Raw genomic sequence first — 18,635 nt, 5'->3', positions numbered from 1 at the left:
CAGAGATCAATATAGCCTAACCAGAAGAAGAAACAAAAACCTGTTCTGAGCCAGCCATCTCACCCTGCTGCTGACTTCAGATTCTGATATTATGTCGCCTATGGATTAGTCCACTCTGACAGGCCTCTATAATGGATTAGCCCATTCTGACAGGCCTCTACAATGGATTAGTCCACGGAGACAGGCCTCTACAATGGATTAGTCCACGGAGACAGGCCTCTACAATGGATTAGTCCACTGAGACAGGCCTCTACAATGGATTAGTCCACTCACACAGGCCTCTACAATGGATTAGTCCACGGAGACAGAACTCTACAATGGATTAGTCCACTCTGACAGAACTCTACAATGGATAAGTCCACTCACACAGGCCTCTACAATGGATTAGTCCACGGAGACAGAACTCTACAATGGATTAGTCCACTCTGACAGAACTCTACAATGGATTAGTCCACTCAGACAGGTGTCTTGTGTACCATAACATTTAAAAATATATTTTTACCAATGCTCAATTAAAAGGTCTGTCGACTAACAGCCCATCGACCAGACAACTAAATGGGGTCAGCCCTAAAATAAAGCTTGTGAAAAGTAAACAATGACTTATTGGCCATGGTTCAACATTACAGTCACAATGTCCCTCAAAGGATTAACCCATCCTATTGCATAACTACAGTTGACCTATTGTCCTCAGTTCAACATTACAGCCACAATGTCCCTCAAAGGATCACCCCATCCTATTGCATAACTACAGTCGACCAGCCCGGCCCACCTCACCTCAGGTAGGCTTATCGTAGCCTATAAAGCCCCAATACTCCCCCTCAGCTCCTTGCACTGCATTCAGGCTTCCAGCCCCATCCCCACCACCTTATCACCAACAGCCCAGGAAAAAGCCATCTTTACCAGGACCATCCATCCACCTGGAACCTCTGCCATGCAGTCTGCCGAGACCAACACCAAGCTGAACCGGGGTTGCCTGCTCCTGGCTCTGAGGCGCTACAGCGCTGCAGTTCACAACATGGAACAGACGGTCCTCCTCCCCAGCCTCCTCCGAGATGTGGAGTCAGACTCCGACACTGACGACGACTGTTTCCAGGACTGTCACTCTGCAGCCGGAAGCTCCCGTAAAGACCTGTATGACCACTACCTGATGCTGAAGGCTGTCAGGAACACAGTGGAGAGTGGTCTGGTCACGCTGGACGACCGCAAGGCCAAGAACCAGACCTACCTGGCCCAGAATAAGACCCTGGAACCCACGCTGGAGGCTGACCCAGAGGCTGTGTTCCACTTCCACCTCAGGGGGCTTTTCTCTGTCATGGGAAACCTCACCAAGAAGTCCCAAGGCGTCACAACCAAGTACATGGACATGATCAGAATAATGAATTAGAATAAGAAGACTCAGGTTAACCCCATCGACAAAACAAGCAATACATTTTGGGGCTTGAACACAAGATTTACAACTGTCAAGCTGTTTACATATACTGTCAATAACACCGAGTCGTGTGTAAAATTGAATAAAAGGTGCTTTTGTCGAAACTGACTTCTGCATGTCTGTTGTTTTTGTTTTTAAATGTCCAAGACACTTTAGTGATTGGAGTAAAATAAAATAACATAGAGCAGCTACAGGATATGTTTGTTAGCTGATGTACTTCCCCATTATACATTCATCAAGACTAACATAGCAGATAATGATTCTGACATTTAATTATGTGTGAATTGTAAACAGCTCAGAATTGTGTCCTCATGATCTTCAGTTAAAGATGCAATTAGTTTAAATCAGGTACGTGTTTACTGGGGATGGGGAGTGACATACCAATCAGACCCCCCCCCCCCCCTCCCCTCCCCAGAGGACTGGAATTGCCCAGGCCTGCAACCTGTCACAAGCTTTCAGCTCGACTTGGTGATCAAAGCCTGGGCGTCCAAGGTAACTGTCACATTGAATAAGTACATAATGCTATTCTCTATCCATGAACAGCAGGCGATCATACGACCTATTATCTAAAACATAATGACAACACTTTATTGGAGAGGAATGATATTCTGTGTAAACAAGAATACATTATTTGAGTAGGATTTTGTTTTATTATATACAAGACTCTTTAGGGTTTTACATAATATAAATGGGTGATTGCAATAACACCAACCAGGGACTACAGAGACAGATGGTAAAGTGTTCTCTCTTCTCCTTCAGCCAGCCTCCTACACTCAGCGAATTGGGTGAAAAGGCTCCACAATCTCAGCAAATGTCTTCTTCTCTGTGGAGATTAACACACACACACCACAAAAAAACAAACACTTGATTAAATATTGAATAAAAATGACTGACATATGTACATATCAGTTAGTTGCCAGAGTTTTGTGAAACAAGCTGGGTTGATTGCTCTGTGTATGTCAATGCCATAGAAAATGTAAGAAATCAATAACATCCAAAATGTGCCAATGACGTAACATTTGGTGCAGGATGGTATTTCTTTGGGGTCACAGCCAGAGCTAGAGCCTGGTTGGTGACTAGAAGAAACAGGCCTGTGTCATTGTTCTGATGGTCCATGAGAACATTATGAAGCTATGAGGGTGTTGTTGCTAGAATCTAGCCTCGTGATTGACTTGTCTTGAACACAGAGGCATTCGTGTCTTTCTATGTGGACATCAGTCCAATCCATTTACCTTTGTCTGAAAAGTTCTCTGGGTGGAGTCGTACGTATTCGTTCATGTCTCGGTCCAATCTAGCGTATGTGTAGTTCTCGTGTTTGGTGACATGGTAACCAATGAACCAACCAATGGATGCCAGCAAGGCTTGCCGGTGAACACCTGAAAGACAATGAGAAATACAGGTGGGTTGATCGATACAGGTGGGTCCACCTGTCGCATATCATGATGACACTCACCGGTCTCGATCAATGAGAGAATATTTTAAATAGACAAGAACATTTACATTTAAGTCATTTAGCAGACGCTCTTATCCAGAGCGACTTACAAATTGGTGCTTTCACCTTATGACATCCAGTGGAACAGCCACTTTACAATAGTGCATCTAGGTCTTTTAAGGGGGGGGAGGGGAGAAGGATTACTTTATCCTATCCTAGGTATTCCTTAAAGAGGTGGGGTTTCAGGTGTCTCCGGAAGGTGGAGATTGACTCCGCTGTCCTGGCGTCGTGAGGGAGTTTGTTCCACCATTGGGGGGCCAGAGCATCGAACAGTTTTGACTGGGCTGAGCGGGAACTGTACTTCCTCAGTGGTAGGGAGGCGAGCAGGCCAGAGGTGGATGAACGCAGTGCCCTTGTTTGGGTGTAGGGCCTGATCAGAGCCTGGAGGTACTGAGGTGCCGTTCCCCTCACAGCTCCGTAGGCAAGCACCATGGTCTTGTAGCGGATGCGAGCTTCAACTGGAAGCCAGTGGAGAGAGCGGAGGAGCGGGGTGACGTGAGAGAACTTGGGAAGGTATTTTAAATAGACAAGAAGGCAGCGTACACATTGTTGGATTAATTCACGGAGCAAAAAAAAAACATTTTAATAACAGAGATTGTTCTAAATTCAAACTGGACCTCCTGCAACTGTACACAGTCATTTTATGAGACTGCAGTTCCCACAAATTGAGAACGTAGATGGTATTGCCAACACCTGGATGGTTGAAAAAAAAAAAATCCCTGATGTTTTTTAATTTTTATTTGGCAGACCTGTAACTTCCAATATAATAGATATCAATTTGGGGGGGTTAAATCCCATTCTGGTGTTACAATCTGTAGCTAGTGTTAGCCTTGTTCAGCCTGGTAAAGTGTCATTTCTATATTATTAAAATACCTATAAAGCCTATTTTTAATTTGTAATGTTCTATTTAAAATCTATTTTAAATGTGTGTAGATGGTTGCATCGACGCTATGAGACATCCTGACATGACTGAGGGTGGGTATAATTTGTGGAACGTTCCAACAGGAATCTGTTCCAAAAACTTGGTAACGGTTGTCAAGAAACAACACATACAAAATAACATGATCAATTCGCCAAGCTAACTAGCTGCAGAACAGTGTAGCAACTCACCATGTAACTTTTCCTTAAATGTTTTTGTCGATAGGCTACCAGAATGAGGACATTTTTCAGGGATAAACACGGGGAGTGAAACATTTGTAAAAATAGACCACTCCCTACCCGGTATCTTATTCTGCCACTATACAACTTTTTATGTGTTGTTTGTTGGTAACCTTCTTATTTACGTGAAGGTTTTGAAAAACAGATTCATGTTGGAACCTTCAACAAATTATACCAAACCACATGACTGATATGCTGTCAGTCAACTGAAAATGGACACATTTCATAGAGCAATCGATCCCAGTTATTATTGCAGACTAGAAAATATATGTTCCATACTGCAGTGTATTATAATGTAACGTTACCTTCTTGAACATTAATTTACAGAAGACAGTGATTTTTTTGTTGTTAAGAATAGAAGTTGGCAAGCAGTGTTCTGGTGTTTGTAGCCAGCTGTCAAGCTAACTACCAGTTACAGTATGGTGTTTGTAGCCAGCTAACTAACTTAACGTTAAATCGTTACATTTGTTTGATAATTAAAACAACTAGCTATTATATAGCCTATGACATTAAAATGTTTTGACTTGGCTCTGGGTTGAGATCCAATTAGCTAGCTAACAGCTAGTTACGGTGATCTTGTTGAGCGGCTAGTGCTTAAAGTGTGCTAGCCGACTCATGCTAAAGTGTGCTAGCCGACTCTACCTGATTTCATGGGCGGCCTGCGGTTGAGGGCATTCTGCAGCATCGCAGAGCACCAGCCGATAACACCGAGCCAGACCGAGTTTCGGTTGATTATTCCTGGAGGTGGAAGGGCCTTCGCCTCATCTGGGAGCCCCATGTCGGGAAAATACACTGATTCAAACAATTATTATAAATTGACTAGCCTGCTGGCGCTTCACCTCACAGAGGAAACCAAGGGCATATTATTTAGCCGTTCAGTGTAACCGTGAAACCACTCCGTCAAGGAACCAAAATAGCTGGTTCCGCCCCAAAAATCTGATTCTTCTCTTTTTCAGTTCACAATATTCCTTGTATTATAGTCAACCATATTTGCATGGTTTATTTTCATCAAATAAAAACACTTTTTATTAATTCAATAATGTTGCCCCAAATCTCTAAAGTTGACTACATTGGCCCTGACACTGTATATAGCTTCCTGTCCTATTTCTTATAGGACTGCACTGTTGGGTAGCTCTTGCAAGTTAAACATTTGTACTTGTGCATGTGACAAATAAAACTTGATCTAGTTGATGGTTGGGAATATTTCGCAATAAAAAGCATGTTTTTGGAGCACTGAGGTAGATACAGTGCATCCAGAAAGTAATTCAGACCCCTTCCCTATTTTCACATTTTGTTACGTTACTGCCGTATTCTATAATTGATTCAATAAAAAACTGAATTACCTTATTTACATAAGTATTCAGACCCTTTGCTATGAGACTCGAAAGTGGTGCATCCTATTCCCATTGATCATCCTTGAGATGTTTCTACAACTTGATTGGAGTCCACTTGTGGTAAATTCAATTGATTGGACATGATTTGGAAAGGCTGTCACCTGTCTATATAAGGTCCCACAGTTGACAGTGTACGTCAGAGCAAAAACCAAGCCACAAGGTCGAAGAAATTGTTTGTAGAGTGGGGAGACAGGATTGTGTCAAGGCACAGATCTGGGGAAGGGTACCAAAAATGTCTGCAGCATTGAAGGTCCCCAAATGCACAGTGGACTCATTCTTAAATGGAAGAAGTTTGGCACCACCAAAACTCTTCCTAGAGCTGGCCGCCCGGCCAAACTGAGCAATCTGGGGTGAAGGGCCTTGGTCAGGGAGGTTACCAAAAACCCAGTAGTCACTCTGACAGAGCTCCAGAGTTCCTCTGTGGAGATGGGAAAACCTTCCAGAAGGACAACCATCTCTGCAGTACTCCACCAATCAGGCCTTCAAGGTAGAGTGGCCAGACGGAAGCCACTCCTAAGTAAAAGGCACCTGACAGCCCGCTTGGAGTTTTCCAAAAGGCACCTAAAGGACTCTCAGACCATGAGAAACAAGATTCCCTGGTCCGATGAAACCAAGATTGAACTCTTTGGCCTGAATGCCAAGCGTCACGTCTTGAGGAAACCTGGCATCATCCCTACAGTGAAGCATGGAGGTGGCAGCATCCCTACAGTGAAGCATGGTGGTGGCAACATCCCTACGGTGAAGCATGGAGGTGGCAGACGAGGAGGCTGTCAAGTAAAAAATGTGGGAAAAGTGAAGTGGTCTGAATAATTTCTGAATGCACTGTACTTTTCTCCTTCCCCCTTCTGACACCTAGGTGGCGACACACGTCTCTGCATGCCTGGCAGATATCTCTGATGGGATGTCGGCCCACCACCTCAAGATCAACCTCGACAAGGCAGAGCTGCTCTTCCTCCCAGGGAAGGCCTGCGCCGCTCCAAGACATATCCATCCCGGTTGTGCAAAGAACCTTGACGTGACCCCGGTCAACACCCTGTTGTCCTCTATAAACATCAAAGCAGTGACTCGCTCCTGAAGGTTCATGCTCTACAACATCTGTAGAGTACGAACCTTCCTCATACAGGAAGTGGCGCTTGTCAGGTTCATGCTCTACACCATCTGTAGAGTACGACCCTTCCTCATACAGGAAGTGGCGCTTGTCATCTGCTCTCGCTCAGCCCAGTCCAAGCTCTTCTCTGTCCTGGTACCTCCATGGTGGAACCAGCCTCCCCCTGAAGCTAGGACGGCAGAGTCCTAGCCCATCTTTCGAAAACATCTGAAACCCCTACCTCTTCAAGGAGTATCTTAAATAATCCCACAGTACCCCCCCCCACCCCCACCCCCCCCACCTCGTGAACTAACATTTACACTTGACTTTAATAGCTCAGACCTTGCTGATAGCTACTTTATTAAGTAAAAATGTAATTACTTTGCCTGTGATATGTGGTTGTCTCACCTACTGTAGCTATCTTAAGATGAATGCACCAACTGTAAGTCGCTCTGGATAACAGTGTTTTCTAAATGACTAAAAATGTAAATGTCATTGAAGTAGATATGTACATAGAGGTAGGGGTAAATTCACTAGGCAACAGGATAGATAATAAACAGTAGGAGGGTATGTGTGGTGAGTGTGGGGGAGTAATAGTGACCAGTAGCAGGATAAATCGATAGATACGAATGACAATAAATAATCAATGAACAGCAGTGGTCATTCTGTAATAATGTAGTTACCCTGGTTGATGACTCCCTACTACATCATCATCATCATATCCCTCCTGTACTTTGTGTATTAATTCAATGGCTGGTCAGGAAACATATAGGCAATAAACAGTGCATACCATACCATAGTAGCCAAGAGAGACTACAGTTCATGCAATATAAAAAAATAATTAAAAAAATGTCTTCCTAAATGGTGATTTTTAAATCTAACCTTAACCACCATGATAACCTTATGCTTAACCCTAACCTTAAATGAAGCACATGTTTTAGGATAATTACCCATTTTGAATTTGTGGCTGTGGTAACTACTGAAAACCCCACTGCTGTTGCTGAGGCTGAGGGAACAAACACTGTTGGTGAAAAAGCCCTGTTGCAGATTTTGCTAAGCAGACTGAATGCATATCGAAATACTTTGAAAGGCGGGGGAATATCCCCACGTTTGTGGTAAGTGTAGTTAGTATTTTAAAATGTCACGATTATTTAGCTAACCAATTGGCATATTAAGCATCTTTGCTAGCGACTGAACTAGCTATAGGTACCTAGCTAAAAGGCTAGCTGACGTACGTTAGCTGTTTTCTGGGAGGGGAAACCATCGCATGCTATGTAATTAGCTTGTTTGCTTTTTTAAATTATTTTTATATAGATCAGATCTTAGTTTGTAGCTACTAGATAACAACTACAAAAGATGCACCCCCCCCAGTTTAGGTGAGCGATATGTTAATAAGTTATTAACAAGAGAGGTTGCTGACCAGCTAGCTAGGTAGCTAAATCAATGCACCCAGCCAGTTAACATATGCTGCAGCTTTAGCCACGGATGCATACCCTCCCTGGAAAAATATTATAGTCTTGTTATTCTGAGAGAAATAATAAGCCGTTAGCCTTTGTTTTTTCCCCCGGATACGGATTGAATTGTTATTTTGTGTTGTTGTAATCAAATGTTAATAATATATAAATGTTATAGACAGGTAGACTAGAACAATGGTAATAGGACATGTTTTGTTCATGTAATTGTGAATGGGGGGGCCTTAGCCAGGGCTCTTTCGGTTATGGACGGTCAATACATTTTGTTTGGTATCAGTAACTTGCTAATAACGTTAGCGAGAGATTGCATTTGAAACCCGTGAAAGTAACTAGGCCATCACTTAAATCTAGCTGCATCATGTCATTTCTCTTTTCCTTTCCAGGTTTGACACATGATAGGCCTACTTCAAAGCAGAAACCACTGTATGATATTTAAAACATAGCTAGCTATTACAGTATTAGGATCAAATATAGCGTACTATTTCCAATGCATATGTTACGAGGCTGTAATTTGATAGTAACTAGTGGCTAGCTAAAGGGGTTGTTGGCTTGGATTGTTCTCTCTCTCTCTCGTTCTCCCTCTCTCTCTCTTTCCCTCCCTCTCTCTCTTTCCCTCCCTCTCTCTCTTTCCCTCCCTCTCTCTCTTTCCCTCCCTCTCTCTCTTTCCCTCCCTCTCTCTCTTTCCCTCCCTCTCTCTCTTTCCCTCCCTCTCTCTCTCTTTCCCTCCCTCTCTCTCTCTTTCCCTCCCTCTCTCACTCTTTCCCTCCCTCTCTCTCTCTCTCTCTTTCCCTCTCTCTCTCTCTCTCTTTCCCTCCCTCTCTCTCTCTCTTTCCCTCCCTCTCTCTCTCTCTTTCCCTCCCTCTCTCTCTCTCTTTCCCTCCCTCCCTCTCTCTCTCTCTCTCTCTCTCCCTCCCTCGCTCTCTGTGTGTGGACTTCTCCTTGCAGTCTTCCCAACATCACACCATTAGCCCCTGGCAACCAGTCCATAAAGACACATGCACACTAGGCCCTGCCATAGCAACATCTTGGATCCTTCAAGAGGAAAAACACTGAATGTGCTTCAGGGAAACACAATGGCTCTTTTGATGTGATGCATAAAAGGCAGCATTTAGAACTAAACACTTACTGTCAGATGCTGGTTAAATGTCAACAGTTGTTTTCTTTCACTTGTAGAACCTCAAAAGCTTCAAGAGCAGCGATTGCCGCTGTTGATGAAATGCAGAACTGCTCAACACCTCCTTTTGGGAATAGACCTTTTACTTAAATTCTGTATTGTGCACTTATGCTATGCAAAATATCGGTGCCGTTATCTAAACTATGCTCAAGGAAACGGTAGGAAGACGCAGTGTAGCCAAACAGGAGGTTTATAAAGAATAATTTTTATGCAAGGTCAGTATTTGTATTAGGGCACGTTGTTGTTTACCTCTGCAGAATGACCTAGAATATTCTGTTATTCAATCCATTGATTTCTCTTTCTCTCGCTCTCTCTCTCACTCTCTCCCCCCACCCTTTCTCTTTCTCCCTTTCTCACTCTCTCCCCCCACCCTTTCTCTCTCTCTTTCTCACTCTCTCCCCCACCCTTTCTCTCTCTCTCTCTCCCCCCACCCTTTATCTCTCTCTCTCTCTCTCCCCCACCCTTTATCTCTCTCTCTCTTTCTCACTCTCTCTCTCTCTCTTTCTCACTCTCTTTCTCTCTCCCCCACCCTTTCTCTCACTCTCTCCCCCACCCTTTATCTCTCTCTCTTTCTCACTCTCTCCCCCCACTCTCTCTCTTTCTCACTCTCTCCCTCTCTTTCTCACTCTCTCTCTCTCTTTCTCACTCTCTCCCCCCACCCTCTCTCTCTCTTTCTCACTCTCTCTCTCTCTTTCTCACTCTCTCTCTCTCTCTTTCTCACTCTCTCCCCCACCCTCTCTCTCTCTTTCTCACTCTCTCTCTCTCTTTCTCACTCTCTCACCCCACCCTTTCTCTCTCTTTCTCACTCTCTCCCCCCACCCTTTCTCTCTCCCCCACCCTCTCTCTCTCTTTCTCTCTCTCCCCCCACCCTTTCCTTCTCTCTTTTCATCAACAGTTTAGGATGAGCATGGAAGATTATGACTACCTGTTCAAAATTGTACTAATAGGAAATGCTGGTGTTGGGAAAACCTGCCTAGTCAGACGCTTCACTCAGGTTAGTATCGTAATCATACATCAAACCTGCCTGGTCAGACGGTTCACTCAGGTTAGTATCGTAATCATACATCAAACCTGCCTGGTCAGATGGTTCACTCAGGTTAGTATCGTAATCATACACCAAACCTGCCTGGTCAGACGGTTCACTCAGGTTAGTATCGTAATCATACATCAAACCTGCCAGATGGTTCACTCAGGTTAGTATCGTAATCATACATCAAACCTGCCTGGTCCGACACTTCACTCAGGTTAGTATCGTAATCATACATCAAACCTGCCTGGTCAGACGGTTCACTCAGGTTAGTATCGTAATCATACATCAAACCTGCCTGGTCAGATGGTTCACTCAGGTTAGTATCGTAATCATACACCAAACCTGCCTGGTCAGACGGTTCACTCAGGTTAGTATCGTAATCATACATCAAACCTGCCAGATGGTTCACTCAGGTTAGTATCGTAATCATACATCAAACCTGCCTGGTCAGATGGTTCACTCAGGTTAGTATTGTAATCATACATCAAACCTGCCTGGTCAGATGGTTCACTCAGGTTAGTATCGTAATCATACATCAAACCTGCCTGGTCAGATGGTTCACTCAGGTTAGTATCGTAATCATACACCAAACCTGCCTGGTGAGACGCTTCACTCAGGTTAGTATCGTTAGTATCGTAATCAAACACCAAACCTGCCTGGTCCGACACTTCACTCAGGTTAGTATCGTAATCATACACCAACCCTGCCTGGTCAGACGCTTCACTCAGGTTAGTATCGTAATCAAACACCAAACCTGCCTGGTCCGACACTTCACTCAGGTTAGTATCGTAATCATACATCAGTCTCATCAGTGAGTTGCGAAAATATATTATTTTAAATTCTGTAATTTTTCGGTCCGTTTCCCAGGGCCTTTTCCCCCCTGGACAAGGGGCTACCATAGGAGTTGACTTCATGATCAAGACTGTGGAGATCAAAGGGGAAAAAGTAAAGGTCTGTCAAATCACACTTCATGTACAATTACTTTAGAGTTCTATAAAGCAGGGTTGGCCAACTGGCGTCCCATGGGCCGAATTTGATAAGCGGGGGATTTTATTTGGCCTCCCCAAAGTTGTCTGAGACAAAAAAAAAACACAAACAAAAAAACAGCAACTCAGCTCCCAAGTGATTTTCATTTTGGAAAACTGTTTCAAAGTATACTCATGCAGAATAGAGAGATACAGTGGGGCAAAAAAGTATTTAGTCAGCCACCAAGTGTGCAAGTTCTCCCACTTAAAAAGATGAGAGGCCTGTAATTTTCATCATAGGTACACTTAAACTATGACAGACAAAATTAGATTTTCTTTTCTCCAGAAAATCATATTGTAGGATTTTTAATGAATTTATTTGCAAATTATATGGTGGAAAATAAGTATTTGGTCACCTACAAACAAGCAAGATTTCTGGCTCTCACAGACCTGTAACTTCTTCTTTAAGAGGCTCCTCTGTCCTCCATTCGTTACCTGTATCAATGGCACCTGTTTGAACTTGTTATCAGTACAAAAGACACCTGTCCACAACCTCAAACAGTCACACTCCAAACTCCACTATGGCCAAGACCAAAGAGCGGACACCAGAAACAAAATTGTAGACCTGCACCAGGCTGGGAAGACTGATTCTGCAATAAGTAAGCAGCTTGGTTTGAAGAAATCAACTGTGGAAGCAATTATTAGGAAATGGAAGACATACAAGACCACTGATAATCTCCCTCGATCTGGGGCTTCACCCCGTGGGGTCAAAATGATCACAAGAACGAAAATCCCAGAACCACACGTGGGAACCTAGTGAATGACCTGCAGAGAGTTGGGACCAAAGTAACAAAGCCTACCATCAGTAACACACTACGCCGCCAGGGACTCAAATCCTGCAGTGCCAGACGTGTCCCCCTGCTTAAGTCAGTACATGTCCAGGCCCGTCTGAAGTTTGCTAGAGAGCATTTGGATGATCCAGAAGAAGATTGGGAGAATGTCATATGGTCAGATGAAACCAAAATATAACTTTTTGGTAAAAACTCAACTCGTCGTGTTTGGAGGACAAAGAATGCTGAGTTGCATCCAAAGAACACCATACCTACTGTGAAGCATGGGGGTGGAAACATCATGCATTGGGGCTGTTTTTCTGCAACGGGACCAGGACGACTGATCCGTGTAAAGGAAAGAATGAATGTGGCCATGTATCATGAGATTTTGAGTGAAAACCTCCTTCCATCAGCAAAGCATTGAAGATGAAACGTGGCTGTGTCTTTCAGCATTTCAAGATCCTGGAGTGGCCTAGCCAGTCTCCAGATCTCAACCCCATAGAAAATCTTTGGAGGGAGTTGAAAGCCTGTGTTGCCCAGCAACAGCCCCAAAACATCACTGCTCTAGAGGAGATCTGCATGGAGGAATGGGCCAAAATACCAGCAACCGTGTGTGAAAACCTTGTGAAGACTTACAGAAAACGTTTGACCTCTGTCATTGCCAACAAAGGGTATATAACAAAGTATTGAGATAAACTTTTGTTATTGACAAAATACTTATTTTCCACCATAATTTGCAAATAAATTCATTATAAATCCTACAATGTGATTTTCTGGATTTTTTTCCCCCTCATTTTGTCTGTCATAGTTGAAGTGTACCTATGATGAAAATTACAGGCCTCTCATCTTTTTAAGTGGGAGAACTTGCACAATTGGTGGCTGGCTAAATACTTTTTTGCCCCACTGTATGTGTGATGGTATATAAATGTATTATCATGTTTTAGTCAAATATTATATATGTTTCGGGCTTCTTGCAGTCAATTTGCAGTCTACACATTATTTGTAATTATGTTACGACCCCCTGACCATCCACTCAAGAAGAAATCGGCCTGCGGCTGAATCTAGTTGACGATCCCTGCTGTAAAGGAATCTAGTTGACGATCCCTGCTCTAAAAGGAATCTAGTTGACGATCCCTGCTCTAAAAGGAATCTAGTTGACGATCCCTGCTCTAAAAGGATTCTAGTTGACGATCCCTGCTCTAAAAGGATTCTAGTTGACGATCCCTGCTCTAAAAGGAATCTAGTTGACGATCCCTGCTCTAAAAGGATTCTAGTTGACGATCCCTGCTCTAAAAGGATTCTAGTTGACGATCCCTGCTCTAAAAGGAATCTAGTTGACGATCCCTGCTCTAAAAGGAATCTAGTTGACGATCCCTGCTCTAAAAGGAATCTAGTTGACGATCCCTGCTCTAAAAGGAATCTAGTTGACGATCCCTGCTCTAAAAGGAGTCTAGTTGACGATCCCTGCTCTAAAAGGAATCTAGTTGACGATCCCTGCTCTAAAAGGAATCTAGTTGACGATCCCTGCTCTAAAAGGAATCTAGTTGACGATCCCTGCTCTAAAAGGTTCAAGCATCAAGCATCTATGTAGTGTCTATAAAGGCTTAATAAATGCTCTATAAATCCGTTGTAACTGCTTTATCATTAGTTTTAATGTGCGACCGTATTATTCTTTTCAACGCCAGATTTTGGCTCGCATCATGAGAATCAAAGAACAAACCTTAGCTCAGCGTTGCCTGTGATAATGTGGTTGTCCGAATCTAACGGTAGACGAATGAATGCCCGGACTAAGGAGCTCTGGATAAAGAGCTGTGATAATGTGGTTGTCCGAATCTAACGGTAGACGAATGAATGCCCGGACTAAGGAGCTCTGGATAAAGAGCTGTGATAATGTGGTTGTCCGGACTAAGGAGCTCTGGATAAAGAGCTGTGATAATGTGGTTGTCCGGACTAAGGAGCTCTGGATAAAGAGCTGTGATAATGTGGTTGTCCGGACTAAGGAGCTCTGGATAAAGAGCTGTGATAATGTGGTTGTCCGGACTAAGGAGCTCTGGATAAAGAGCTGTGATAATGTGATTTGAACACTTTTTTTGTTTATATTTTCATCCAGCTGCAGATCTGGGACACAGCAGGCCAGGAGCGTTTCCGTTCCATCACCCAGAGTTACTACCGGAGTGCCAACGCACTCATCCTCACCTATGACATCACGTGTGAGGACTCCTTCCGGTGCCTTCCAGAATGGCTGAGGGAGATTGAGCAGTATGCCAACACCACCGTGGTCACTATTTTAGTCGGTGAGATAGCATTCACATACTGTAGTGAAGTGTGTAGTAAATGACATCCTATTGCTTAGAAAGTGCACTGTGTTTGACCAGAGCTCATTGTGGACCAAAAGCAGTGCGTTGCATTACATCACATTGATGTCCATGTCCCTCTGGTTAAAGGTCAAGCCCACACAAAAGCTATGGTCATCAGTCCAAGGACTAGCTCAACGTAGGAAATCAAAAAGTTATTTGGTATTAAAAGTAGATGGCATCTTTAAATGGTCAAGCCCATACAAAAGCTTCTTTAAAGGTCAAGCCCATATCAGGGTAGGGTCAGATGTCCTAAAGACGTACTTACCGGTAACTCATTTCTGTAGTTTTATCAGACGATGGATAAGAAGCTAATATTAGATGCAATTGTTCCACAGGGTTAGGTTACCATGCCTCCACTTTAGAATTCGGGAAGGGATTTTATCAGAGTGAAAAGCTTCATAGAAAATTTATAAAAATGTATGTTGTTATAGGGCCCCCAGGCTCTATCACAACCGGCCGTGATCAGGAGTCCCATAGGGCCCCCAGGCTCTATCACAACCGGCCGTGATCAGGAGTCCCATAGGGCCCCCAGGCTCTATCACAACCGGCCGTGATCAGGAGTCCCATAGGGCCCCCAGGCTCTATCACAACCGGCCGTGGTCAGGAGTCCCATAGGGCCCCCAGGCTGTAGCCAACCGGCCGTGGTCAGGAGTCCCATAGGGCCCCAGGCTGTATCACAACCGGCCGTGGTCAGGAGTCCCATAGGGCCCCAGGCTGTAGCCAACCGGCCGTGGTCAGGAGTCCCATAGGGCCCCCAGGCTGTATCACAACCGGCCGTGGTCAGGAGTCCCATAGGGCCCCCAGGCTGTAGCCAACCGGCCGTGGTCAGGAGTCCCATAGGGCCCCCAGGCTGTACCCAACCGGCCGTGGTCAGGAGTCCCATAGGGCCCCAGGCTGTATCCCAACCGGCCGTGGTCAGGAGTCCCATAGGGCCCCAGGCTGTATGATGCTTCAGAGTCATGGATGCCCCAGAGGTTAACGTGATCACACAGTCCAGGTCATGGAGGGCCCCAGTGTCGTTGATGCTTCAGGTCATGGATGAGAGGTTAAAGTCACACACAGTGTCGTTGATGCTTCAGGTCATGGATCAGAGTTATAGGGCCCCAGGCTGTATCTTGCTGTGATCAGGTCATGGCCCCAGGTTGTATCACAACCGCTGTGATCAGCAGTAGACACTAGGGCCCCAGGCTCAATAAGGGGAACATGTCCATTCTCTTCCAGTGTATTTCATTCAATGTCATTGAAGTTTACAGTCCCAGGCCATATTTCCCTTCTGTTTTCATTTCAGTCCCATAGGGCCCCCAGGCTAAGATCGACCTTCTCTGTTTTCAGGAGTCCCATAGGGCCCCAGGCAATCAGGAGACAAGATCAGACCTTCTCTTTTTCCTTTCACCCCCCCCTCCCAGGCTAAGATCGAGTCCCTTAGGGCCCCAGGCTGTTCTAACCGGCTGTGATCAGGAGTCCCATAGGGCCCCAGGCAATGAGATCGACCTGTGATCTCTTTTTCCTTTCACACCCCCTCCCAGGCAATAAGATAGACCTCTCTTTTCCCTTTCACCCCCAGGCGTCCGGGTTTAACATTGTAAAATAAAACATTTGTTCTTCTCTAGTTAAATTTTAAAGGTTAAATATTTCACGCTTTCCCCTCCCTCCCAGGCGTTGTTTTTTAAAAATATTTTTGCAAAGAAAGAACTTGTGAACAAGATCCAACAGTTCTCTTTTTCCTTCAGGTCATGGATGAGAGGTTAACGTCCCCCTCCCAGGCATGGATGAAGATCAACACAGTGTCTTTTTGATTTCAGGTCCCCAGGTTAAGATCGACCAGTGTCGTTTGCTTCAGGTCACGGATCCCAGGTTAAAGTCGACCTTCTCTTTTGATTTTCAGGTCACGGATGAGAGGTTAAAGTCACCTTCTCTGATTTCAGGTCATGGATGAGAGGTTAACGTCCCCCGTTGATCCCTCCCAGGTCATGGATGAAGGTTAAAGTTTCTCTTTTTCCTTGATGCTCCCAGGTCATGGATGAGAGATCACACCTTAAGAATCTTTTTCCTTTCACCCCTCCCAGGCAATAAGGGGAACATGTCCATTCTTTCCTTTCATCCCAGGCAATGTCATTCTTTTTACAGTCACCCCCCCTCCCAGGCAATGATTTCGACCTTCTCCTTTTCATTTCACCCCCCTCCCTCCCAGGCAATAAGATCGACCTTCTCTTTTTCCTTTCACCCCCCCCCTCCCAGGCAATAACATCGACTTTCTCTTTTTCCTTTCACCCCCTCCCCCTCCCAGGCAATAACATCGACCTTCTCTTTTTCCTTTCACCCCCAGGCAATAAGATCGACCTTCTCTTTTTCCTTTTCACCCCCCCAGGCAATAAGATCGACCTTCTCTTTTCCCTTTCACCCCCCTCCCTCCCAGGCAATAAGATCGACTTTCTCTTTTCCCTTTCACCCCCTCCCTCCCAGGCAATAAGATCGACTTTCTCTTTTTCCTTTCACCCCCTCCCCTCCCAGGCAATAAGATCGACCTTCTCTTCTTCCTTTCACCCCTCCCCCAGGCAATAACATCGACCTTCTCTTTTCCTTTCACCCCCCCAGGCAATAAGATCGACCTTCTCTTTTTCCTTTCACCCCCCCCTCCCAGGCAATAAGATCGACCTTCTCTTTTTCCTTTCACCCCTCCCCCAGGCAATAAGATCGACCTTCTCTTTTCCTTTCACCCCCTCCCAGGCAATAAGATCGACCTTCTCTTTTTCCTTTCACCCCTCCCCCCCAGGCAATAAGATCGACCTAGCGGAGAAGAGGGAAGTCTTGAGGCAGAGAGCTGAAGAGTTTGCGAACTCCCAGAGCATGCTTTATCTGGAGACCTCCGCGAAGGAGTCTGATAACGTGGAGAAGCTCTTTCTGGATCTGGCCTGTGAGCTGATCCGCGACGCCAAACAGAACACGCTGGACAACAATGACACGGCCAACGCTATGCCAGGAGAGGGGAAAACCATCAGCTACCTGGGTTGCTGCAGCACTAACTAGGTCCGATTCTAGAGTGCTGGGTCGTGTTCATTCCTGTTCATAAGGGCACAACACCAACGAGGGGGGGGGGGGGGGTTCTTATCGGACAGATTTAGCTCAGTACCTTCCGCCTACCCTCTGTTTTTCGGGACGTTTTCCTTCCCAAGTTGAAGGCCAATTGAACACCACCCTGAACTGTACTCTGGCCATGTAGCTGTGCTGTGTGCACTACGACGTAGACCTAACGCAGTGGAATGGAGATGACCGGATGCCTCGGTCTGTTTTGTCCCAGACTTGTCAGTCACTCTTTTGAGAGTCCCTCCCATGGCCTTTTAAAAAAAAATTGTTACCTTCAACAGTATGATCTGTCCAATCACCTTGTTGTTTTATCCCTCTGTGGGAATAGAAATGTTGAGAGGATGCGATACAAGTTGCTGCCACTAGATGGCAGTACATAACCTTATATCCCTGGTGCAACGGGATTGAACAGACTGCACTATAGGTCTTGTTGCAAGCTGATGTAATATATTGGGATTTTTTACGTTTTGTTTTTCCCCCCAAAGAGTAATCTGTGGAAGGTTAAATGTATTCATACACCATTCATTCAACGGGGGGAAGGGTTGTGCCTCCTGTCCTGTGAGTTGGTGGGTAGATTAAAAACACAAAAATCCAGGAGGAGCTACCACCAGCACCTGATTTTCAAAAGAACCACAATTATTTCCTCACAAACAGGACATGTACAGCCCAATACAAGTTCTTTAATTTGTCAACTACAAATGATCTGAATAAGAGTGAATAGATAAATGTGTGTGAATGGGAATCCACCCAACCACTTATATATATATATATATAAAAAATACAATTCAAACACTTATGCATTTAAAATATTGACGCATGCTACATTAAATTGTTTGTTAGTTAGCTTATTGTAGCCTACCTATACAATGCACAACATTGATATATAGAATTTCTATACCTTTTCGATTTAGGCTTCCTCAGTTGACCTATTGGTTATTGAGTAATTGATTGGTTTTATTTTTTTTTTTTACAGTATTGGAAGAAATGAAAAGACCCAATTTACCAGAAGTGATCAATAAGGGTTTTGTGTATATTCCTCATCAGTACACTATATGTCCGAGAGCTCATAGTAAAAGTTAAAATTCCTTCAAGTAGCAAACACCCAGTGTGGGTTTAACTAATTTCAAACCTTATCATTATTATAAAATTGATTGCACAAGTCA

The 18,635-nt window shown here is 44.5% G+C and overlaps 3 protein-coding genes across 3 annotated transcripts; 2 read left to right on the top strand and 1 right to left on the bottom strand.

The window, feature by feature from the left end:
- Window positions 1-822: 822 nt before the first annotated feature.
- Window positions 823-1,537, top strand: thrsp (thyroid hormone responsive). The gene has a single exon (XM_029654664.2). It carries the CDS (start codon window positions 932-934, stop codon window positions 1,382-1,384), a length of 453 nt encoding a protein of 150 aa, XP_029510524.1. The 5' UTR covers window positions 823-931; the 3' UTR covers window positions 1,385-1,537.
- Window positions 1,538-2,052: 515 nt separating this feature from the next.
- On the bottom strand, window positions 2,053-4,966 carry ndufc2 (NADH:ubiquinone oxidoreductase subunit C2). Its single transcript, XM_029654661.2, has 3 exons — window positions 4,722-4,966; window positions 2,662-2,805; window positions 2,053-2,252 (listed from the first exon to the last, which is right to left on the bottom strand). Exons 1-3 carry the CDS (start codon window positions 4,855-4,857, stop codon window positions 2,203-2,205), a joined length of 330 nt encoding a protein of 109 aa, XP_029510521.1. The 5' UTR covers window positions 4,858-4,966; the 3' UTR covers window positions 2,053-2,202.
- A 2,573-nt stretch (window positions 4,967-7,539) lies between these two features.
- rab30 (RAB30, member RAS oncogene family) lies at window positions 7,540-18,635 on the top strand. Its single transcript, XM_029654663.2, has 5 exons — window positions 7,540-7,675; window positions 10,102-10,200; window positions 11,104-11,187; window positions 14,142-14,325; window positions 17,162-18,635. Exons 2-5 carry the CDS (start codon window positions 10,108-10,110, stop codon window positions 17,413-17,415), a joined length of 615 nt encoding a protein of 204 aa, XP_029510523.1. The 5' UTR covers window positions 7,540-7,675; window positions 10,102-10,107; the 3' UTR covers window positions 17,416-18,635.

Source organism: Oncorhynchus nerka, linkage group LG11 (genome assembly GCF_034236695.1).
Source record: "Oncorhynchus nerka isolate Pitt River linkage group LG11, Oner_Uvic_2.0, whole genome shotgun sequence".
Taxonomy (NCBI): Eukaryota; Metazoa; Chordata; class Actinopteri; order Salmoniformes; family Salmonidae; genus Oncorhynchus; species Oncorhynchus nerka.
This window is presented reverse-complemented; position numbering and strand designations above follow the sequence as displayed.

Excerpts from the sequence above, each read along its gene's own strand:
- thrsp (XM_029654664.2), top strand. The coding sequence starts at position 932 with ATGCAGTCTGCCGAGACCAACACCAAGCTGAACCGGGGTTGCCTGCTC.
- ndufc2 (XM_029654661.2), bottom strand. The coding sequence starts at position 4,857 with ATGGGGCTCCCAGATGAGGCGAAGGCCCTTCCACCTCCAGGAATAATC. Across the intron at positions 2,806-4,721 it reads CAGGCCGCCCATGAAATCAG|GTGTTCACCGGCAAGCCTTG; the intron begins GTAGAGTCGGCT and ends ATTGTCTTTCAG. Across the intron at positions 2,253-2,661 it reads AGAGAACTTTTCAGACAAAG|AGAAGAAGACATTTGCTGAG; the intron begins GTAAATGGATTG and ends TAATCTCCACAG.
- rab30 (XM_029654663.2), top strand. The coding sequence starts at position 10,108 with ATGAGCATGGAAGATTATGACTACCTGTTCAAAATTGTACTAATAGGA. Across the intron at positions 11,188-14,141 it reads TCAAAGGGGAAAAAGTAAAG|CTGCAGATCTGGGACACAGC; the intron begins GTCTGTCAAATC and ends ATTTTCATCCAG. Across the intron at positions 14,326-17,161 it reads CGTGGTCACTATTTTAGTCG|GCAATAAGATCGACCTAGCG; the intron begins GTGAGATAGCAT and ends CCTCCCCCCCAG.